Raw genomic sequence first — 24,170 nt, 5'->3', positions numbered from 1 at the left:
GCAAGTGCCTGGTGGGCTGAGCATGGCCTGCAGCGCCCCCGCGTGCCCGCAGCGAGAAGGCAAACTCCCAAACCGCCACCAGATCTGCATGTCCCCAGGCCTTGTGCCCTGAAGGGAAAGCAGGACCCGGTCAGCAGGTCAGGGAAATCAGAGGCAGTCAGGTTATGTTTAGGGGACGTGAGAGGCCCGAAATCCAGCCTTTTCCAGATGGTTCCTCAAAGGCAGCCCTGCAACCACCTGCGATAGTCACTTATTGCCCAACGGATACCAGATTCTTGCCCAGGGACCACAGCCCATGTGCATTTAGCCCCTGCTCTGCTCCTGTTCTATTCTTCCGGGTCCTGACCAAATGGGCCAGAGGCCAGAGAAAAGCTTTCATCAGCTTATCGGAGGACTGCAATAAGACAATCCAGTCCAAAGCTGCCGTTTAATGCATATCTTAACAAACTTGCAACGTTCCTGTGTTATCTTCCGTACCATTTTGGGTGCAGTTAGTGGGGAGACACCTTAAAGCTGTTTCAAGTGTGTTATTAAGATTTTACTACGGCTCTCAGCATGGATTCGCTGTGTTGGTAAGGTAATAAAACCGCCCTTTGCTATTGCAAAAAAAAAAAAAAAAAGATTTTACTACACAGGGGCACCTGCGGGCTCACTTGGGAAAGCGTCTGGACTCTTAAATTGGGCTCAGGTCATGATCTCCTTGTGGATTCACGCCCTGAGTCCAGCTCTGTGCTGACAGTGCTTGGGATGCTCTCTCTTCTCCACCTGCCTCTCTCTCTCTGCCCCTCCCCCGCAAAATAAAAAGAAGAGCCTGGGTGGCCCAGTCAGTTAAGTGTCTGACTTCAGCTCAGGTCGTGATGTCAGGACTAGTGAGTTCAAGCCCTGTATTGGGTTTTGTGCTGACATCTCACAGTCTGGAGCCTGCTTCGAATTCTGTGGCTCCCTCTGTCTCTCTGTCCCACCCCCACTTGTGCTCTGTCTCTCTTTCTCTCTCAAAAATAAATAAACATTTAAATAAATAAATAAATAAAGGATTTTACTACGTAGATTTGGGAAGTGGAGCTGAAGGAAAGAATCTCAATTGGGCCCTGAGTGCTGGCCGGGGTTCAGAGCAAAGACCCTCACCTGCATTCCTGGGCCAACCCAGCCCATTGCTCTGTACTGAGAATATATTCACTTGTGGCTTCCCCCATGGACTCTGACCGCAGGGAACAGGAACTGGGCCATTTGTCTTTGTGTCAGTGAGTCCCTCGTAAAAGGCACAGATGAACCTCTGGCAAATTGCAGGGGGAAATGCAAATGTGAAGTTGGGAACAGGGTGGTACCCAGCAGAAAGGAAAACAGAAGTGCAGCACAGTATTAAGTAAGTGGGGCCCAGGCCAAAAACCCCTCTGAACTCTCCTGGTGGGGCATTAAAGCTCCGGCAGCCATTGATATATGAGACCCCCCCAAATTTGCTGGGTTCTCAGGAAACAGGACTTGACTGGGAGGGAGGCAGGGGCATGAGGCGGTGCCCAGATGGGCAGAGGGGAGGCCTGGGTGTGAGGCTCAGCAAAGGTGTCTAGCGGAGTGTATGGATGACCACTTATCCCTCTCATCAGATATGCCTGGGTTCAAACCTGGCCTCTGCCTCTTACTGGCTGTGTGACCTTGAACACACAGCACCTCATCTGTACAATGGTTGCAGGAATCTTTACCTTGCAGGGTTTTTTAAAATTGAAGTCTAGGGGCGCCTGGGTGGCTCAGTCGGTTAAGCCTCCGGCTTCGGCTCAGGTCAGATCTCACGTTCGTGGGTTCGAGCCCCGCGTCAGGCTCTGTGCTGACAGCTAGCTCAGAGCCTGGAGCTTGCTTCCGGTTCTGTGTCTCCCTCTCTCTCTCTGACCCTCCCCCTCTCATACTCTGTCTCTCTCTGTATCAAAAATAAATAAAACATAAAAAAAAATTAAAAAAAAATTGAAGTCTAGTTGACACACAACGTCACATCAGTTTCAGGCATCCAACGTAGTGATTCGACAAGTCTGTGACACTATACGTTCTCAAGTGTGGCCGTCATCTGTCACCATGTAACACCATCACAGGACCATTGGCCATATTCTCTATGTTGTACCTTTCATCCCCAGGACTTATTCATTCCATAACCGGAAGCCAGTACCTCCTCCTTCCTTTCACCCATTTTGCCCATCCCCCCACCAACTATCAATTTATTTTCTATATTTAGAGTCTGTTTCTTGCAGGTTGTTTTGAAGATTGAATGAGAAGATGAGTGGCTGACAAAGGTAAGCCTTCAATGGGTGGCAGCCTGACACCCTGCCCCCAACATTTCCAGTAAAGGCAGCACTGGGGACCTCCCTTCCCCACCCCAGAGTCGAATCTTTTTCCCTTGATGCTTCCGGCACCAGTTCCTTCCCCCGCGCCCTTCAGCTGCTAACCCTGGTTCAGGCCCTCTGGGAACACAGAAGCAATCAAACGAGAACTCCACCCGTCCCTCATCTTCCCACTGCCAAATGCTCTGGCTTCTGCATCTTTATTCATATTTTCCCCTTCCTTCATCCTGCCACGGGAGAACTCTCCTGCTCCCACCAATTGCTCCGAACCCCTCTGACCTCTAGCCCTTGTAAGGACATAGCTGCTAAGATTATGCCCTCTCTCCTGAGTTACTCATTTCTCCCTACCTACTTGGTCGTCCCTATTAACATACAAACAGGACATAGTAAAGTCCTCCCCAGCACATCCTGTCTCCTCCACAGCTGTGGTCCCATTTCTCTTCAGAGGCCACCGCACCTGAAGTGTTCTCTGGACTCTTGTCCTCCAAGGGCTGGCACTCCAGGACACAGAGAAGGGGGGTGGGAGAGGGCAGGAATGAAAGTCCGAGCCCAGGGTGGGGAAGATTTTGGACTCTTTGATGATGCATTGTATACTTTTACTGTCCACTTTAAATAACAATCTCTCTTATGCTTATAAATATATACTCATGGCATGTATTTATTGTCATGATAGACAGCTCCCAACTCATAGAAAATATAAAAAAGAAAAGGAAAACCAATGATAAAATAAATAAAAAATAAAATGAAATCTATCATAATTTTGCCAAAGAGACACATGTTGGTATGTTTCTTTCCAAGTTTTTTCCCTGGGCACATACATTTAAAAATTATCTATTACAAAAAACGTAAAAAAATAAATAAGAATTATGTATTACATATGCATACACCTCACACACACACATGATGTATACACACTGTGTGCTGTGCACTGTGCCAAATAATGGGAGGACACCACAACAAACACAATTCCTGCACACAGAGCAGAGAGATGCAATGAATCACTCTTTTTTAAAAAAATTTAATGTTTATTTATTTCCAAGAGAGAGAGACAGAGACAGAGCGTGACCAGGGGAGAGGCAGAGAGAGAAGGAGACACCGAATCCAAAGCAGGCTCCAGGCTTTGAACTGTCAGCACAGAGCTCAATGCAGGGCTCGAACCCATGAACCCCCAGATCCTGACCTGAGCCGAAGTTGGATGCTCAACTGACTGAGCCACCCAGGTGCCCCTAGGCCCCTATTTAAAAGGTTATTTCTCTTTTGATTTTTCTGAATGCAGGCCACTGAGCATACACAGTTAAAAGTGCTTCTGTGTGCCTCCGTAGTGTTATCCACAGGATTCCACAGATATACTTCTGTGGGTTTGTAGATACCTCATTGGCCCCAGTTCCACCCCATCTCCCATGCATGCCGTTTGTCCCTTTGCCATCCTCCTACTAAAGGTGGAGGAACATTCCTGGCCTAGGACTTTGGGCTTGACCACGTGACTTGCTTTGGCCAGTGAAATGTGGGCAGAGGTGACAGCATGCAGGCTCTGCCTGGGCTCAAAGGAATATCATGTATTCTTGCTTATCTTTTGATGCTGCTGCTTTATCAGGAGACAAGTTGTAGAGGGATCGCAGGTGGCACAGCTGAGCCTGATCCATGGCAAAGAGCTTACCCCAGGTGGACCTACAGCTTGAAGCAGAGCCCCTTAGTGGAGCACAGCCTGGATCCGCCAACTTCCAGCAGATCCACAGGGGCATGAATGAGCATAAATAATCATTCTAACCCATCAATACTTGGTGCAATTTGTCATGCAGCAATAACTAACCAATACAGTGGGCATTTCCGATTAGTTCCTTCTTCTGTTTCAAAAGGCTTAAGTCACATCTTGCCACATTCCCATTCCCCACACCCGGGAGACTCATCTATATTTCTATTTGCAGTGGTTAACAGTTTTCTTTTCCTTCCTCTGACCAGCACCAAGGATTTTTTAATTGCCAAATTGACATGGAAATAAATGATCTCCCTTTTTTTTTTTTTGCATTCTTTTTATTGAATGTAAGGATGAACTTTAAAAAAAATGATTATTGGACTCCAGTCTCTTGTGAATTCATGGTTTATATTTCTGGAATTTGATCTTATTCGCCTCTTTTCAGTTCCCCCTTGTGATTTTTCCTTCCTTACATGGATGGACCATAGGGGTTGAGTGAAAGGAAAGATTTATCGGCAGTGAGAGGCGTCAGAAAAGGTCTCCTAAAGGAAGTACCTCAACTGAGCCATAAAGGGCAGAAGGGATTCCGGAGTGGTGGGTGGAAGAAGGAAAGGTGGCGGTTAGAGCGAAAACTTGCAGTCAAGCTGTTCTAGTAAATCCCGCTGTCATTTCGTTTTCAGTATGTGCCAAGAGCACAGCAGTTAATCCACATGAGGCAGTATATTATTTTTAGTTTTATCATCATCATCATTTCCCCCCCTTTACAGATGTGGAAGCAGAAAGTCAGAGAGGGTACGTGACTTCTCCAAAACCACACAATCGGTCATTGGTGCTGGGATTTAAATTTGTTCCCAACCCCCACACACTTCCCCCCAAATCATCCCCAGTGGACATGTCAGAGAGAAGCTATCCTTTGGCTGTGGGAGGACAGGAGCCTCGAGTCTCTGGGCGGCGACTTCGGGAGTCACCTTCACTTCCAGGTCAAGTCCATGCACTTCCAAGGTGGCATGGCCAGAGACCGAATGGAGCCAGGGTGTGTGTAGAGCCAGACTCTTCCTGCCCAGTAGGGGACACCTGTAGGGGGGCAGTCCTTGCTCGCATCTCGCTGTCACCTTTGGCCTTTCACAGGCCTGAAACCTCAGTAAACCCCTGTGTGGGGCCCTGAAGGATCCTTGGACCCCATCCTAGTATGTCCCATGCCTCAAGCCTGGCTTTGAAGGGAAGGCCCCAATACCACCCACCTGCCAGGGACACATGGCCCAGGAGAGCAGTGCGGGAGTGTGGGGGGTAGGGGGGCAAGGGGTGGACTGTGGAGGGTCTTGAAGGATCATAGTAAGGAGCATTGAGCATTACCACATGTCAGGCACCATGCTAATGCTTTCTTTTTAGTTATCATTTCAACAAATCCTCACAAGAACTCTGAGAGGGAGGAATTCTTACTATATTTTATAGGCAAGGAACCCAGGGCCCAGAGAATTTTTTTTTAATTTTTAATGTTTATATTTGAGAGAGAGAAAGAGAGGCAACGGGTGGGAGAGGGCTGAAAGAGAGGGAGACAGAGCAGGCTCCATGCTGATAGCCCCATGCAGGGCTGGAACTCACGAATTGCGAAATCATGTCCTGAGCCAAAGTCCTACAGCTCACCAACTGAGCCACTCAGGTGCCCCAGGGCCCAGAGAATTTCAACACCTTGACTGTCCAGGCTGAAGCCTGTCATAGGCTGCCCAGCTCAGGCAGCCTCACTCCAGAACCTTTCCTCTTCAGTGTGTCTCTCTACCTGGAAGCCAGGAAGCTCTCTGGGTTTGCCCTGCTGGGCCGGGAAGTGATGGGGGGTTTGGACACAGAGCGTTCTCCGAGGGCCATCTCTGTCCTGCTCAGCCAGGTGGCTCTGTGCTGGTGTGTGGCCCACCAAGTGTCTGGGAAGAGGAAGCAAGAGGGAGAATTGCTTCACATGCACAGCAGTGCCTTGCAGAGGTTAGGGGGTCATGGCCAACACTCAGTGCTCCAGTCCCACCCTACTCTGCTCTCCAGCCACTGAGGATGCTGCCATGATGATTTTACCCATTTCCTCTTCTGCCCTACAATCAGCCTCCCATTGGCCGCAGAACCAGTGTGCCCACACTGCGGCCTTGTGCTATGCCCCGCCCCGCCCCGCCGTGGTTCTGGAAGGGGAGTTTTCTCAGTTTAGCTTGGTCTGAGAGCTTATGAGGGGAGCTGCCGGGCCGAGGTATAGATGGTGGCAACTTTCCTTTGTCTCTTATTGTTACTGGTGTCAGACAGATCTGGATTCAAATCTCTCTGCCTCTTCTTGGCTGGGTGTCCTTAGCCAAGTTAATTTTATTTAGGTGGCTATTGCTATGTAACAAAGCACCCCAAAAGTTAGTGGCTTTAAGCCACAGCCAACTGTGATTGCTCATGAGTTTGTGGATTGGTTGGATGGTTAGTTCCTCCAATGTGGGGGCCAGGCTTGACCAGCCTTGGCTGGACTCCCTGATGTGACTGTGGCCAGCTGTGGACTGGCTGGTGAAGGCTGGCCTCAGCTGGGGTAACTGGACCCTCCTCACATGTTCACCCATCCCCCAAGCGGCTGGCCTGCACTAGTGTTCATAATGTGATGAGAATTCCCAGAGAGAGGGTGTAAGAGCCATGGACCTGGTTCTGGCTTCTGTTGATGAGCTGCAGAGTCACGTTGTGAAGGCCATGGCCCCATGCTGCATCACAGAACTTCGCTGTAACTCGTTTGCTCATTTGTAAGACGAGAATAATGTCACTTGTATCCTGTGATGCTCTAGTGTTCCTGTTCTCTTAGGGGATGGTCATTCAAGTGCTGCCGTGAGAGGGGCACAGGAGAGGTGCAGGAAGAAGAAGGTTTCCTCCAGGTGCTGAGGGGCCACTGCATGGGGAGAGCACTTAGCCGTGCAGGTGGGGAGCAGAGAGAGAGTGAGGGCCCGTGGGCAAGGGCTTTTATGGGGGGTCTGGGTGGGTACACAAGCATAGGGCATGAGAAATCTCCATTGATCCCCTTTGGTGTTTGACTATCACTAGGTCAAGGTCATGGGATGTAGGAAGGGAAACTTAGGGCAGGGCCCACCTTACTGCACTGGTACACCTGATCCCCTGGGCTGGGTGCTCACCGTGTGCTTGTGGGGATGCTGAGGCAGCAGGAAGATAGGAACTACTTTTAAAATTTATGATGCAGCTGGTAAACCATGAGCTGCATGATTTTTTTTGAAAGCTAACTTTGTAAAGTATAAATGACCGAGAAGTAGATCTCACCTTTCGAGAAAACCATTTCTTCCTTTCCTTTGGAAAGTATTTGAGTGGGGAGGTCCTTAGTCACAATAATTAAAGCATGAGGCAATGCCAGTGCAGAAAAGCTGGGTGTTCTGCTAAGCATTCCTTTTGTCCTTCCTGCATTTATTCGCAGAGTCAATCAGAAAACATACAGGAAGAGCCTACTGTATGCTGTATAGGAGACTCTGGATGTAACGTAGAGAGAAAATGAAGCAATAAGGTTACTGGAGGGCTGTGTGAGGTCGGTTTTCAGGGGCACTTCTTTGAAAGTCATGTGATGAATGTGGCCCACTGCCTCAGGGAATGGGAAGCCATTGAAGGCTTTAGGCAGGCATCAGTATGGTTTCTGGGTCATTTCAAAAGATCTCTCAGGCTGCTGCCTGGAGAATGAAGAGGTGGTTGATGGAGTTTGGTGCAGGGAAGAGACTAATTAGATGTTCCAAGCATCTGGGCTCTTGGTGCTGTGGCCTGAACCATCATGGTTGCAGAGATGGAGAAAGCTGGATGGACTGGAGAGATTTTTTTGGAGGTAGGGAGGTGAATTAGTGGGACTGTGTGCCTGGTGGGTGAGGGGTAAAAGATGGGGAGGCATGGTGTTTGACATTCAGTTTCCGTCTTGGGCCCTGATGGAGAGAGCCATTGGCTGAGATGGGGGAGTGGCAGATGATGATTCAGGCCTTAGCTTCCTCACCTTGAGATACCACATGGAGGTGGGTGGTAGACAGATCTATATGGTTGGCTCTCAGGAGAGAGGTCTGCACTTGTAGCATAATTGGGGAGTCAATAGCTCAGAGAAGGAGACCAAGGCCACGGATGGGAAATGTTGAGTGTGATCTTAGGCCTTAAGAAGTATCATGTGTTCCTGCTTACATTTTCATGCTGCTGCCTTCACCAGGAAACAAGTGGTAGAGGGCATCTAGGTGGCCGAGCTCAGCCCACAGGGAAGAGGCAAACCCAGCAGGCCCTGCAGCTTGAAGCAGAGCCCCCTAGTGGAGCCCAACCTGATGGGCCAATCTCTGGCCTACCCGCAGGGGCATGAATGAGCATAAATAATCATTCTAACCCATCAATACTTGGTGCGATTTGTCATGGAGCATTAACTAACCCATACAGTGGGTGTTTCTGATTAGTTCCTTTTTCTGTTTCATAAAGTTCAGGTCACATCTCACCAAATTCCAACTTCTCCACCCCCCAGAGATCCATCTATGCTTTTGTTTGCAGTGAGTAACTCCTGGGCCCAGCCCTTGCATTGCCACTCCTGGGCTCTGACCTTGACTCCACTATTTACAAGTGACCCCGGGCAATTTTCCTCATGCCCTGAGGCTGAGCTCCTCATGGGTCAAGTGCAAATGATAGTACCTTAGAGTCATATCACACATACATCTCACGCTCCCAGAGTTAACATTTACCAAAGCATTTATGATGTTGAGAGAGAGAGAGAGAGAATACTCATGAGAATGCACTCAGAAAATATATAACCCAGGGGAAGCCCGAAAAGGGAGAGGGAAGTCAAGTTTCTCAGAGCATGAGCTGCTCTCCCTTCTTGGTTTAAGTCCGTTGCTCATTCAGTACATGTGTACTGAGCCCTACATGGGTGAATAAAACAGACAATAGACCTTTTACATATGGAGCTCACATCCTAAGAAAACCAATTTTCATGCTTAAAGGCACAATTCCTATTTATCATGCAACATGGTGTCTACGACATGCCAACATCCTCCTTCGTTGGCGAACAGCTCCAATGCTGGAGCTGAAGGATGGAAGGGATGGTCATGCCTCATTTTGACTTCAGGTACTGTTCAGTTTCCACATTGCATTTAGATCCCCCAAGTGGAGACTCCACTGTCTCCCCCCCCCCCTCGTGAGAACTCAGTGAAGTGTGGGCATTGAGGGGGCTCATCAGTAAGGGAGGAGAGGTATGAACTAGTGATTCCAGTCTCAGCAATGACGTTCCCAGGTAGTGCTTTGAGCTTTATTAGTGACCGCACCCCAGAGTGAGCCTTCAGAGAGCAGTGGCCCTCCCCTGGGTGAGCTGAGTGTCCATGCCTGCAGACACTTTGGGAGCGGAGCAGTGGAGGGGCTGTGAGGGGTCAGCTGCACTCCACACCCGCATCCTCACTGTGGTTGCAGTTGTGAGAGCCCCAGTTGTTCTTGCTGCAACTCCACAGGGTCCCCTCTGTCCCTCGACAGGCGACGTTATCCAGCCAGATCTCCCCAGTGCCTGGATATAAAGAAGGCAAGGAGAGCGAGGAAAGCGCGATTAGGGGTCAACTTCCATTTGGGGGTTGATGGCCGATTTCCCTTGCATCCACTCAGGTCCAAGGTGCTGATTTATTTTCTCTTCCCTTTGCACCTTCTCCTTGAAGAAGGTCGCAGCATGGCCTGTCCTGATCTCTAGTTGCCAGACTAAGCTGAGATGAACACTGGTGTTTGCCTGCCCTGCAGCTCCTCTGTCCCTCCAGGGCCAGCGCCTCAGCTGTCCTTCGGAGGGTTGTGCCTCTCAAACACCATCGGCTGTGGAGCGACCTGGCTTCAGGGCCAGTCGGACAGTGATCCAAGCCAGGGCAGCCAGAGCCTCACCCAAGCCCTCGCTGCCACTGCTGGGGAAGGGAAGTCATCTCTTTCCGGGGGCCACCCACCTGGAAGGCTGGCCACCAGGGGAGCCGAACTGCTCTTTCAGTTGCTTAAGCCAATGCTTTTCTTTGAACCCACACTTCTCGCTGAGTCACTTGCAACCCAAGTGAAGGCCTCAAGGAAAGAGGCCCCTGGCTGAAGACCTACTCACCAGGTCCCACATTGACAAGGGCCCTTCCCGTGGAGAAGCCCAGCATGCGGCAGAAGACAGTGGCATCTGAATTGTCCCAGTCGTCATCGCAGATTGTCCCCCAGGCACCATTATAGTAGACTTCAGCCCGGCCTCGGGTCCTAGAGCCGATAATCCTGACGGCTACCAGGGATTCACCTGGGTGCAAGGCATACATGCGAGGGGTGAGGAGAGCGGTCTAGGGATTCACACAGATACACACTCTGCCTCTCCATTACTAGAAAAGCAAGTCCCCTGCGTGGCTGTCCCCAGCGCCGGGGAGGTCCCACATAAGGGACCGCCACAACCATGCACCTGCAGGTGGCCTGGCCTTATGGGGAGACGAAAAGGAAAAGGTGAGGGGAAAATGGAGGGAGGGAAACAGGGGACGGGGAGACACAGGGAAGGAGCAAAGGAGAGAGAAAGAGAAGGAATGAGGGTGTTGGGGGAGAGAGGATGGGAACGAGCCGGCTGTGCCCTGGTTCTATGCCCGGGGCAGGCTTAGCCAGGGGAAGAGCCGGTTAGCTTTTCCCAAACTGAGGAATTTCTCTGAGAACCAGGCCCTCTCCCCCTCATACCTACAGTTCTCAAGTAGTTTCCTCCAAAGCCCAAATTAAAGAGAAGAGAAAGAATGATTACCTTTTTGACCCTTTTGTCCCTGTATTCCTTGCTGTCCAGAGGATCCTGTCATAAGGGGAAAAAAAACCTATACACAATTTGAAGGGAAACAAGAAGCCCTGACCCCTGCACCCTTCCTTGCCAGCAGTGGAAGGAGGGCGGGCGGGTGTGTGGGGAGGTCAGAGTCTCTCCCGAGTTTTGCCAGTGACCTGGCATTGTAAGGGCTGGATGTACCATGGGAGCCGATGACTGAGCAAGCCGAAATAGGCTTACACCACAGCGCACAGGATTTAAGCTAGATTGGTGGGGAGCATGTAACAGGGAAGAGGCATGGGGTGGGGAGCAACTCCTCTTTGGAAAGGTCCAGTGTCCAGGGCATGGGCTGGATGTCATGAGACCACAGTCCACATGTCCGCCCAGGACGTGCCTTACTCACTTCTGTGTGCTCAGGGCTAAGGGTAATCCCAACACAGAATTTGTCCAGGAAGGAGCCAGCAAACCTCTACACCTCTGATTCTGAAAACTCCCAGACAGACTCCTTACAACAGGGACTCTCCTTAGAACACACAAATCAGAGACCGAGGCCTTACCTTTTACTCCTGGATCTCCCTTTTGGCCTTTCAGTCCGGGTGGACCACTGACGCCTATAGAGCCCGGGCTTCCTTTGTCTCCCTTCATGCCTGCGGGGCCTGGAGAGGAGAGAGACCGAGAGGCTCAGAAGCTTTGTTCTGCTTTCCCAGGGGGACCAATAGCCTTGGGCTTCAGTGACTGAGTTGTCCCTGACCACCAGGTTTCCCATGTCCATGAAGGGGCCGTCTGGATGGTCAGCCTGAGTCTGTGGTCCACCTTGGAGGGGCAGTTGGGGGCAGGGTGTTGCTCTGATCTCCCCACGGACTCTCCTCTGAATGCTGGTTGAGAAGACACAGGTAAAAACAGGTGACAAGATTCCAGGGGCTGCGGGCCCTCCTCGGACGACAGGATTGTGTGGAAGTTCTGGCTGTTCTGAGAGAATTTGCTACCATGTGTCTAGGTCTCAAGTTCTCCTTTAGCGAGTTCAAACAGGAACCGAATCCCCAGATCATGAGGAAGAAAGAAGGTTTAAGAAATGTGTCTGAGAAGTTTTGCGTTGGCGCCCATCAGGGCAGGGCTGTGGAGAAGACTAGAAGGGGGCTCTCTGTGGGATGGGCTGCGCGCAGGCGAGGGCTTGGGAGGTGATCATAACAGGCTAGTGGGAAGCAGCAGGGGGAGGTGGGAAGGGGCTTGAAGGGCCAAAGGGAAGATGGAGATGGACAGAGGCAGGTATGGGGAAGCAGAGAGAGGCACCGCGGCCCACCTGGGAGGTGGAGACGGAGGCCGCACAGCTCCACGGTGGATGCACGGCCTGAAGCTTCCAGCTGGCCCCGCTCTTCAGGCCCTTCTCACCCCTTCTCTACCCTCAGCCTGGCCCCTATCCCTACCCCCTCAGGTCACTGAGTTCTGTCGCTCTCCAGGTTTTCCAGGGGAAAGAACCTGAGGCTTGAGGGACAGAGTCCTGGAATCTCAAACAGTCTTGGGCCCCAGCCCCTTCGGGAGAGGGTTATAGAGCAGCATGTTCAAAGTCAACCCGACCTGTCCTGCAAGCACGAGGTTTTCCAGACATCATTCAGAGAAATTAAAATGAAGCTGGCCCTTTACCTGGAAATCCTGATTCTCCTTTTGTTCCTTTCTGTCCTTGAAGTCCTAAGATCGAAATACAAAAAAAGGGGGGGGAAGATAATAAAACTTAGATATTAGACACTTTTAATCTTAGACAACCTCTACCTTTTGTCTGATTAATGCAGACGGAAAGATACATTGGTTCTCCACTATTGTTTAAAGCCTCCTGAGCAAAGCATAAAAGGAGACAGACTGGAGATAAATGGGGACACGCGTTGGGGACAAATAGAAACGGAGTGGATGAAAGTCTGCATTAGACAGACAGACAGACAGACTCTGGATTTACTGGCTGGCCTTCTTTGTCCAATTGTAACCTGACTTGGTGTCTAACTCCAGTCCTGCTGCATTTTATTGGAAAGGAATTGAAAGATATTTTGAAAACAAAGTTGTCTTTATTTCCAAAAGACTGAGGAGGGGACTCACTGGCCGCCAGGAGTATTTGGCTGCTCCATAGAATTTGTTGGTTTATTTCATTGTGGCCCTAATGTGGCAAAAGATTGACGAGGCTAAAGGGTCTCATGTCCAGAAGATGGAAAAACAATCACTGCAATCATTGGTGATGATCCGATTTGTGGGTCTAATGTGAAAGATCCTTCCTCCCTCCTTTTCTTCCTCCTTTTCCTTCCCTCCTTCCACCCACCCATCTCCTTATTCACTGCTTTTCATGGAAGGGCCACAGAAGAGGAGGGAGGTTACAGGGAGATAATATTTTGTTGGTTTAGCAGCATTGTGGTTTTCTTTTTTTTTTTTATAAACCTTTTTTTAAGTTTATTTATTTATTTTGAGAGAAAGAAAGAGAGAGAGAGGAAGCAAACCAGCAAGGTGGGGTGGGGAGGAGTAGGGGGCAGAGAGAGAGGGAGAGAGCGAGAATCCCAAGCAGACTCCATGCTGTCAGTGCAGAGCGCAATGTGGGGCTTGAGCCCCGAATCGTGGGATCGTGACCCCAGCTGAAATCAAGAGTCAGACACTTAAACGACTGAGCCACCCAGGTGCCCGGCAACATCGGTTTCTTGACTTTAAGTGCCAATACCAATTTGATGCCAGAGAAACAAGACTCTTCAAGACACACAGACTTGGGGAAATGAAAGCTCAGTATTGCCTGGGACGTCACGGTCACTAGAGAGTAACAAGAGGAACGCCATGCTCACCACCACACGCCCCCGACTGGGGTCCTTCCCTTGGCCCAAGCCCACCTGTGGTGACAAGCAGCAGCCACAGGGAACTCGGTTACCCAGCTGGCCCATTGCCTGGGGGGAGTTTCAACCTGGGGAACTTCCTACGCACCTACTGTGTGTGGGTCAATGAGGGGCATGGCAAGGGGCCCAGCAGACCTCTTAGGATCCCTTTCTGGAATAATGAGCAAGGGCATTCCTGGCTCCCGGTAGCCCTTGCAATTGTTCCCCCGAGGCCGGGAGCTGCCTGGAAGTGGGTCAGAAGCCCCAAGAGCTCAGAGCTGCTTCTGCAGACCTTGGCACCAGGGAAGCAGGAAACACTGGAGGGATCTGAGAGGGCAGTGAGCTCAGCCCCTCATGTTAGGGATAAGACGGAACTGAGGCTTGGAAGTTTCTTCTAAGGGCTAAAGGAACCTCAGAGGTCAGACCCTGGCAGGCAGGCCCCACCTCACTCTGTGGCGATTGGCACATGCTCTACCTCCTCCCTCCCTCATCCCCTGGAGAACTCAGATGAAGCCTGTGAAACCTGCTAAGATGTCAGATGTCACCAACCGCAAAGCCTTCTCTGGCCTCGCCCATGGATGACACACTCCTTTTCACGGCAGCAAAGTGGCCAGAATCAGAGAACCTGCACTTGCATCTGTCTCTGTGACCCTGAGCCAGGTGCTGCCCTCTGAGAGGCTTACTTTCCTTCTCTGAGTCTCCAGGCTGCCTATGGGGGCACTTGGGAGACTGAAATGAAGTCCTCTGTGTCCTGTGTTGAGCCCCATGTCTGGCGAGTGCTCAGTAGACACCGTCCCAGAGACCCCACAGACCCCTGTTTGTGCTCGTCTGCCTCCCCTCTCAATAGGGAGTGCCTCTGACACTGGCCCACATGAGCTCCGGGCTTGCTGCCCATCGGGTTCCATAAATGTTTGCTGGTGACCTGAGGTCGCCCAGCAGAGGTGGTAGATATTTCCTCTCTGCTCACCTACATCTGAATTGCAGGTGTCAAGATTAGAGAGGAGAAGCCACGCTCAGAAATGCGTCTTTGGTTGGTATTAAATAGAAAAAAAGACCACAGCCCACCATCTTTGAGCTGCCTTCCTGTCTCAGAAGCCAACAAATGCTGGGTTTCTCCTCCTAACCACAGCTAACTGAGTTTTCCTGGATATTGCACACATCTCAAGCTGAGGGGACTCCAAACTCTGTATTTGCAAGGTGTTTATTTACAGAAATAATTTTCTCCCAAGAAAATCATGCAGTACCAAAGCACGCATCCTCTTACCTGTTTAGCACTCAACTAGTATTTTGCCTAAAAGCTTGGAACATTCCTGCTCTGAGGGGAAACTGCCCATTTCAAACCCAGAGTGCTGTCAATAATGTCCCAGAGTGGATATTATTCTAGACTACTCCTCGAATTCCACAGGGGAGGAAACTCAGGCCTGGGGCAAGTTAGGAGCAAGTCTCCCAATGCTGATTTGGCGTAGAAATTTTTAGTGCAATAGGAAACTTCCTTCAATACTTCCCTGACATAGAGGCTAAGTGGAGCTTGGCAGGTTGAGGACAAGTTTGATGACTAACAGACTCAGCTGTGTAGCAAGAAGGGGACCAAACACTGGGATGCCTGTAGAAATCTGCAGATACCTCTGAGAAATTTAGAGGCCAACGAGAAAAGTTTTATAAGTGACAATTTAGTAATGTGATTTGGTAGAATTCGGTAAATTCTGGGGCTAACTCAGTCCTTATTTATGGGGCTGGAATGAACTGAGAAACTCTATTCACAATATAAGGCTTAATTGCTAGTCTGACTAATAATTCCTTGCTGCTTACCTTCAAAGTGTCTTAAAATACAGACGAGAAAATGGATTGCAGGTTATTTGCATATTGGCTTTGCCTCAAGAGGAAAATAAAAACAGAAAATTCAGACTCTTGCTGTAATTTAGACAGGAAGGCTGTTGAGATGCAGAACTTCTGATCAGATTGCTGTTTTGGAGCTGAAGTGTTTCCGCTGCTTCTAATATCATTTTATGAGGTGGAGTGAGAGAAATAGAAACGATGACCACAGGATGAAGCGAGCCCTCCCCATTACAACAAACTTCAGAATGGCTAAGAGTTTTTGAGTTAAAATTAATTTTTTCTTGGGGATTTTGTGTTTTGCAATTCTCCCCACTTCGAAATCAAATGATTTTATAATCCTTTGGATGACCAAAGGTTAGGGGAAAAAATGAAGTTTGGGGGGTTTGCTAAAACACTGTTTGGTGAATGGTAAAGGAAACTACTCAGAGAAAGTTCTGCTGAGTGATGACACCCTACTTAATAAACTGGGCACTTTCTCTTCCCAGCAGAAGGAAAAGAATTTCCTCTTCCCTGTCTTTAATCTGAAATGGCTCCTTTCTCTCGAGAGATGTCAATGGAGGGAAACATGTCACCAGGATGGGGTGGGGTGTGGTTAGTGGCTGCTCACAGCAGCTGGGTATCTGGTGACAGAGCCAGGGGAACTGGAAGTCCAGGTGATTCTGACTTCTCTGGAGTTCTACGCTCTATGTCAATTCTGTATGACAAAATCTGGAACAGCACCATTTTGGAATCTGACTTTGAGATTCACTCCTGGATTCAAAGTATATTAACTGTGAGCCCCCATTGTCTAACCTGGGGAGGGTTTGCCCGCGGGGGAGTCTTTGCTTCCTCTGCTGTAAGGTAGTGAAACTCAGGAGTAAGGGCAAGGGGACTAAGATCCTAGGAGGAAATCCCGAGCACAGGGCCTGCCGGAGAGGTATTGCTCATTACAAACAGATTTCCTTTTTTTTAGATCTGTATAATTAACACATGATAATGGGATCTAGCTGTTCTCTAGGTCAAGCCAAGGCACTGCCATTTCTGTTTTCATCTGGGGGGGGCTAGATAACCTCTTGAGAGATTAATGATTTTATTTTCAAAATGGGAAATACATTAGTTCGCAAAACTGGCTTGATATCATCCAAACTGGACAAACACTGGAGTGCGTCCGGTTTGCGGAATACCGGTTGTCCTGACATTGAAAAGCTTGCATGATCTTCCAAGATAAGAAGGCCGGGCTCCTGCTTAGGGGGCCCAGTCTTCCTTTCCCCACTTCAGAAATCTATTCCAAACATTCATTAACTTCTGACTTGGGGATCGTGGGTGGACCCGCCTATGTGCTGCCAGATTACCGACCTGTGGGAATGCCCTCTTGAGATGTCCGTGTGGGTCATCAGCTATGAGATCAAGACAAGCATTTGATTTGTGTGGGAAATCCATGCAGTTGTACATAAGCTGTAAGTATCACATGCTCCACGTTGAAAACATAACCACCGTGTTTACTTGGGAGGCAGAGCTAAAGAATAACTCAGCATTTGCCCGGTTGGTATTCACCGGTAGGCCTGATTGATGGAAATCCCCTAAAAGGTGCTCAGCAAATATACAGGAACTTGATAATGGGGTTGAAATGATCCCCAGGCTAAGGGCCAACAGGCTCTGTGCTGTGAGGGAGGTGGGTTGGGGGGTAAATAATACAGAGCTGTAACAGGGCCTGAGAATGTCATGTTTTCTTCTCAGGGTAGAAGAGGCTGCTAAAGCCTCAGCTCTAATCCTCCCTGGACTGGGAGGGAGAGAGAGCGCCTGATGGGGTGTAGGGGGCAGGTGCAGGCTGCCTGGGTGGGAAGATGGCATGATGGAGTGTAGCAGATGGGCTTGGGCTTGGGTTCCAGCCCTGGCTTTGTCTTCTCTTTGAGGCTGGGCAAGCTGCACGAGACAGCACTCACAGGAGTGCTTATCCCACCCAGTTGTCATGGAAATGCTCATTATCAGGAGGTGCTTTTACTATGCAACCCCCCCCCCCACCAGGATGAGGACTGCAGGGCAAAATTCCCTACCCTCAGGCAGTGAGAGACACAAGCTGGGAGCCTGGGGAATGGGCAAGGTGTTCCTTGTGGGTAAAATCATGCTTTACCCAGAATACCCTTGCTTAGTTAAGAACCATTGGTCTGGCAGTGGGAGAAGGGTGCAGACAGGTGGGGACAGAGACTCACTATTGACAGCTGAGAAGTAAAAGCCACCAACCCTATGAGGCCAAATGGAAAACTCAGGGATAGGCAGCCTCAGGCCCTAAAATCTGGGACCAGGGAAGGTGACAATATACATGATCAGGAGGAGGCAGTCAATGCATCAGGGGCATCTGACCATCATAGTCAGATAGAATCTTTCCAGAAGGTGACACCTTGCTGGCTGCCTTCAGGTGGCATTTAGCATGGCATCAGGTAGCAGATGCCCTTCCCACACTGACACACAATCCATGAACAAGAAATCAACCCTGGGGCTCCATGGACTAGAAGGGCAGTTGGTGCTAGAGGTGTCTGGGCCATGGCTCCTGAAAATCTTCAGAGAAGCCCAGATAGTTGAAGGATCCAAGTCCAGGGCCCCACTTACCCTTCTGGCCAGAGCTCCTGACCCTCTCTCACGTCTCCACCCTCAATGCCAGGGACATCAGCCTACAGAGTCCTCCCTCATTCTTCTGTGACTTCTCCTGCTCTGTTTCTTCTCTCTAGATTTCCTATCCCCTCCTCCACATGGCCAAGCTCCACTCATTCTATGAGCCCCCAGCTCAAGCTCTTAGATTGCTCTTGTGCTGTGCTGCCTTTCGCCACCCCTGCCAGACAGGGGACACTGTGCAATCAAAGCACTTAGCTGAGTTAAGTCACATTTGTTTAAGGACTCCATCCATCCATCAGGCAACCGGTTGATCAGTGAGCACTGAGAGGACGTGCCACTGGTGCGGGTCTGTGCACTGCTCTGCACGAGGGCATCAGGCTGTCTAACACGACCCGATCTTCCGCTCTGGCAGAGGAGGGGGCCATGGAAGACTGTCCCTGGCCATCCCAGGCGGTCGTGCTGCCCTTGCTCTCACCTTTGTGCTGCTTCTGCACTTCCAGGCTGCACTTGGCTTTCTAACAGGCTTTGGGCACTTCTCCACACAAAAGCCCACAACACGGTGTACCTGGCACAACCTGGCAACAGTCTGTGGGCCTGTGTCCTGCACCAGCCTGTGTGTGTAGGGGCAGGAAGCAGGCATCATGATGATCCAGCACCCAGCACACTGGCCCAGACCTTCTAGGCCATGGTAGGTGCTCAGACGTAGGGACTCGACAAAATTGGCCCAGAGGTTTAAGACCCAGACCACACTGGTTTGATGGTTTGTGACTGAGAGGACCTGGCTTGAAGGTTTATACTGTGGTCACTGTGAGTTTGGTCACATGGGTCACTCCTCCCAGCCTGAGTCCCTTTGGGACAATCCCCTGCCCCAATTCAGAGCCCTGACTCTTGGGGCCCCACTGCAGGTCAGTAGGAGAAAATAGAAACCATGCACACAGCTGGAAGGCAGGCCAGGAGACAATGTGGGTCAGCTGCCTTTCTCTTCTCGTTAATGGGGAAGGTTTGGCCATGGCATTGAGGCCTTTCAGGGATGCTGGGCAGACAGAAGACGGTCCTAGGACTTGGGCAGAGGAAAGTGTCTTTAATTAGGGGGCCTCAGAGGCCAGAGCCCAGGAGACTCTGTGCCTCCTTCTGGGGGCCCCGCTGGGAGGCAGTGCTCCTCCCTGTCCATCCCACACCCCCCCAACCCCCACCCCACCCCCTCTGTTACCTGGGTCCCCCTTGCTTCCCTTCATGCCGTTGGCTCCTGGTGTCCCGGGTGTCCCTGATGGTCCTATATAACGGATGCCCGGAGAGCGTGAGGGCTGGGTTCTGTGGCTCTTCAGACATCACCCTCCATGCCCACTGCGGGACTGAGGACCTTACCTGTGAGCCCCGGGGGGCCAGCACTGCCAGGCTCACCCTTGGCACCTGGGGGTCCCACCACGCCCGGAGAGCCAGGAAGACCCTTCGCTCCAGGTTGTCCTGCAAGTCAAGTGACAACCGCGAGGTTGGGGGTGGTCGGCAGGGAGCCTGGCTGCCTACCCCTCTGCTTGTCTTTCTTCTCAGCCGTGACACATGTTACCTCCGACCACCTTGTATGTTCCCTGAGCAGTTTTAATTTTTTTAATGTTTTATTTATATTTGATAGAGAGAGAGAGACAGAGCATGAGAGGGGGTGGGGCAGAGAGAGGGAGACACAGAACTGGAAGCAGGCTCCAGGCTCTGAGCTGTCAGCACGGAGCCTGACATGGGGCTCGAACCCACAAATGTGAGATCTGATCTGAGCTGAAGTTGGAGGCTTAACCGACTGACCCATCCAGACACCCCTCCCTGGGCAGTCTTAAACAGCTCCCTTTAGAAGCCTAGAACTAGGCAGGTCTATAGGAGAAAAGTTACAGCACAAGCAATGCATTCATCTCTGCCATCACTCTGCAGTGTCTGGGGCTCTTGGGCTCCCGGGGCACCCTGGTCGTGGGTGTGTGCTCCACACCCCTGCGTGGCAGACTGCTACCAAGCTCGAAGGGGATGCCAACCAAGCCTGTTCCTCCCAGGTGGGGGCCTGGTTTTAAGAGACCCAATGTGGTCTGGGTTAACACTACAATGAAATTAAAGATGGTGGAGTCACATCCTGGACTTGACTTTGCCCAGCGACAGTAGCGGCTCCAACGATGCCTGGACTCCCAGAGTTTACCTTGGTCTCCTTTCATTCCAGGAGATCCAGCTGCACCTAAAATGAAGAAGGACTTTAGGGATTTTGTCCCCCTCTGGCTCAGTCTACCAGAGAGAAAGGGAACATCTACCGACCAACAGACGGCCTCTTACCTGGGAGGCCTGGCTTCCCTGAGTCACCTTTACCTCCCTGGGCTCCGGGGGGCCCCATGACCCCTGCGTCTCCTTTCATGCCCATGTCTCCTTTGCTTCCTGAAAAACCACAGAGTCTTGGTCAGACCACAGGAAGAGGACGAAGCCGGCCATCAGGTCTCACTGACACTGTCCCACCCAAATTCCAAACTCGAACTCCTTGGGCTCCACCTACCTGATTCCCAAAGTGGGAGATACTCTCAAGGAGCAACAATCTTGCCCCAGACCGGATGTAAACTTATGAGAAATGGCTGAAGTCACCTGGCCTGGCTGACGGGCAGCAGAAGGCCCAGAAGCCGGGCTCCCAGGGCCCCAGTCAGTACACCGGTCCCCTTGGGAGGGACCACAGCCCAGGCTGAGCCAACGCTGCCCAGCTCATTTCAGTATCTGCATGTGGGGAGTTATTTTTTTTTTCCAAGTCTCCCAAACAGAAATCTGAATATTCCAGAATTCTGATCCCAGATGCTGAGAATAGAAACTTGAAGGCATGAGTGGAGAGAAAAACATTGCAGCAGCTCGGATCCCTGCCAGGGCGCCAGCCTTTCCTGGTGCCCAAGGTTTCAAATTTTCCACTTGCCATCAGCATTCAAGGCTCGTCCCAGCCTGTCCTCTCCTCGGTCCTCCATTGCTCCCTCCTCCTCTTTGCCACTTCACGGCTTGTATCAATCGCATGGGGCCTGGCAACCTCTTCCCAACCAGCGGGCTGGGCTTCAGAGTGGGCTGCATGCCCTTGCTGGTGGTGCCAGCCTGGGTCTACTTGTCAGCGGCCCACCGGGGCGGCTGGTGTTGCAGGAGCTAGTCACAGTCCCACCCCGGCAGCGGCCTCAGCCCTGGGACAGGCTAATTGGGATGGAATGTGGTTAAAAGGCTCCACTCCACTGTTTTCCCTGATATCAGAGTTGGGAGGCCTCGGAGGGAGGGTAGCCTTCTCTCTCATGAATTGGGAAAGGAGATGGAGAGGTCAGAGGCCTGGGGAAGGAATCACCAGTCACACTAAGCTTTCTGGTCTAAGCCTGGGGTGACATTAGGGGCAAGGCTCAGGAAGTAGATTCTTTGAGGTGGTTTCGATACTTGAAGGATGATTATTCCTTGATGGGAAACAAGATAATCAGAGAAAACTTGGTTCGGTTGAGATCTCTTATGGCCCCAGGGGCAAGTGCCAAAGAAGGAAGTTCTTGCTTGGTCCAGCTGTGCCCTTTGGCAGAAGGGACAAATGGCCTTTGGGAGACAAGACTGGAGGAGTTTGTTGGTGCCTGACCAGCCCGGCTGGCCAGAACCATCTGGTTATGGGAAGGGCGGGGCTGCCTGAGGACTCCGGAATGTGGTCTGGGCCCAAGTCTGTGTGCAGCATGACGGCCACATGTCCATCAAAGGAGGAGTCTTGGGGAAGCAGGGTGCTCTCAGTGAAAGGACCAGAGTCTAGCACCAATGCGTGAACCTCAGCTGCCATCTGGTGTCAGAATGGTCCTATCACAGCTCAAGGCAAGGTGAGGACAGACTCTGCCCTTGGAACTTCCCCAGGGGCCTTTGCCCCATCGGTTGGGACAAAGCATAAAGCCTCAGGACCACTGGGGCAGGCCCCTCTCCCCAGCCTTGTCGGCCGGCAGGAGATTAGGAAAACAGTGGGTGAAGGAGAACTTGTGATCATGGGAGAGGAGACCTCAGAAAAGGAGGGGTAGGTGGGACCCCTGATTTCTGAAAAACTGAAACTTCACATTTCCCCTGCCAGCCAACCACAGTTTGTCCAGGCCCAAGTCTGAGGGCAGGTGCCACCCCTGGTGGCAGTATCTGCATATCTGGGGCACTGGATGAGTGTGGGAGGGAGCACAGTAGGGCACACCCTGCACGGGCTGGTTCTCATCCCCTCCTCTGGGACTGGCAAGTCTGGGCCTCCCTCTCCTGTTACTCAGAGAACTACAGACAGCAGCCTTTGGAATCACCCTTAGAGGTCAACTGTCTAACCATCTTCTGGTGCATAGATCGCCCTCAGTACCCCCCAATTCTCCTCAAGGAGAATCCTGCAGCCCTTCCCCCTGCCCCCTACCTATGGAGGCCCTTGAGGCCCGCGCATGCGCATTTCATCACAGAGCCCCTGAAAGTCCTAACAGCCTCCTTCCTCTGTCACCTCTGCACAAGTGTCTCTCCTGAAACCTTTGATCATCACTCCTCATTCTTCTGCAGCCTGCCCAGCGCAAGCGTGTTTTCTCTTCCACAAGTGCCTTTCTGAAGTTTGAGGATGGCTGACGCATTGTGTCGCCCAAAGGGTCCTCTTCCTGAAGGCAAGCACCCTGGTCTCTTCTAATGTAAATAGTTCCTATCTGGGTACAGCTCCACACATCGCGCGTCTTCCATTCCTGTTGTAACCCATCCTTATTAAAGGTTGCTCTTATTATTCCCCTCTTATAGGTGAGTAAATTGTGGGTCAGAGGGGTCGAGTCATTTGCCCAAGGTCGCCCAGCTAGTGCGCCTGACAAGGACCCAGGTGTGTCTGCTTCTAGAACAGAAGTTCTCCCGTTTCTACCTTAAGGGATCCCTGATGCTACTAATACGAACGCTTGTCATTTGTTTAGTGTTGAACCATGTGCCGGATAGTTTGAAAACATGATCTCTAGCTCTTGTACCTGCCATACAAAGGATGCCTAATTTAATTATTATTTTTAAAATGTTTATTTAGTTTTGAGAGAGTGCAAGTGGAGGAGGGGTAGACGGGGGCGAGGGTGGGGGGGAGGGGGGACAGAGCATCCGAAGAAGGCTTGGCACTGCCAGCAAGCAGCGAGCCGGATGCGGAGCTCCAACTCACAGTCTGAGATAGTAACCTGAGCTGAAGTTGGAGGTTCAACAGACTGAGCCCCCTAGGCGCCCCTGATTATTATCATTTTAATTGCCATTCTTTGCTGAAAGGAAGAAACTAAACCTCAGCTGGTTAAGTTATGTGCCTTGAGGCACAAGTGAACAAGTGCAGAGTGGGGGTGGCATCAAGCCCGCTAGCACCCGGCCCTCATTCCCCCAGTGCATCCCAGAACTACTGAGGGGTTCAGGAGGCCATGCGACAAGGGCATGAAGGTGCGCGGTCATGGCCAGAGGCCCTGGGGCAGCGCTTCTCAGAGCACCCTAGATTTCTGGCTTCCAAATCATCCAGGCCTTTGAAACACAGACTCTTGCACTCTGAACAAGGGCCTTCATGGTTCTAGCGTAGCACCTGCTTCTGGAATCCCCCCCTCCCCTCCCTGTCAGCCAGTCTCCTGTCCTGCCCTGTGCCCACCTCATGTCCCACTGCCACCCCTCAGCGTCCTCTCCGCAGAGCTCCTGGCATGGCCTGTGTCCCCACTCATCACAGTTGTGCCTGGTGCTCCGTGGCATCTACCCCTACACATGCTACTCTCAGCTCTCACATTCCTGGCCTCTGCTCACCTGGACAGACGGGACCACAGAGGTGCTCCAGGGGTGGGAGTTGTGAGCACAGCCCAGCCCTCAGTGGGGCTGAACAGACATGCTGACACAGGGTCTGGGCCCAGGCCTAGGCCCCAGCCCCTCCCCCACAAGCCCCGACACCCTCACACAGGCCTTACCTGGGAGGCCCAGGTCTCCTTTGTCTCCCTTAGCTCCGGGTTCCCCTTTCAGGCCAACACGTCCCCCTTCACCTTTGCTGCCTTTCTCGCCTTGCCGTCCTGGGGTGCCTGCAGAGAATGGCCAATAGGATGGGCTCCCACTGTCCTCCTAAGGCCTCCTTAGCCAAGGAGACTGGGGGATGGCAGAAATCTGGGGGACGTTAGGTCATCCCTCAGAGGTCTTGATGAGGC

General features: G+C 51.4%; 1 protein-coding gene across 1 annotated transcript in view; it reads right to left on the bottom strand.

Moving 5' to 3' along the window:
• Positions 1-9,269: 9,269 nt before the first annotated feature.
• Positions 9,270-24,170, bottom strand: part of MARCO (macrophage receptor with collagenous structure) — a 35,315-nt gene continuing 20,414 nt past the window's right edge. Inside the window, exons 7-16 of the mRNA XM_029933020.1 lie at positions 23,940-24,047; positions 20,332-20,430; positions 20,201-20,236; positions 19,393-19,491; positions 19,238-19,300; positions 12,407-12,451; positions 11,323-11,421; positions 10,754-10,798; positions 10,097-10,273; positions 9,270-9,532 (exon numbers count right to left, since the gene is read on the bottom strand). Of these exons, the coding sequence (XP_029788880.1) occupies positions 9,402-9,532; positions 10,097-10,273; positions 10,754-10,798; positions 11,323-11,421; positions 12,407-12,451; positions 19,238-19,300; positions 19,393-19,491; positions 20,201-20,236; positions 20,332-20,430; positions 23,940-24,047 (902 nt within the window). The 3' untranslated portion in view covers positions 9,270-9,401. The remainder of the gene's footprint in view (positions 9,533-10,096; positions 10,274-10,753; positions 10,799-11,322; positions 11,422-12,406; positions 12,452-19,237; positions 19,301-19,392; positions 19,492-20,200; positions 20,237-20,331; positions 20,431-23,939; positions 24,048-24,170) is intronic.

This window comes from Suricata suricatta, chromosome 3 (assembly GCF_006229205.1).
Source record: "Suricata suricatta isolate VVHF042 chromosome 3, meerkat_22Aug2017_6uvM2_HiC, whole genome shotgun sequence".
Taxonomy (NCBI): domain Eukaryota; kingdom Metazoa; phylum Chordata; class Mammalia; order Carnivora; family Herpestidae; genus Suricata; species Suricata suricatta.
The sequence above is the reverse complement of the archived record's forward strand: the minus strand, read 5'-3'. Positions and strand labels throughout refer to the sequence as shown.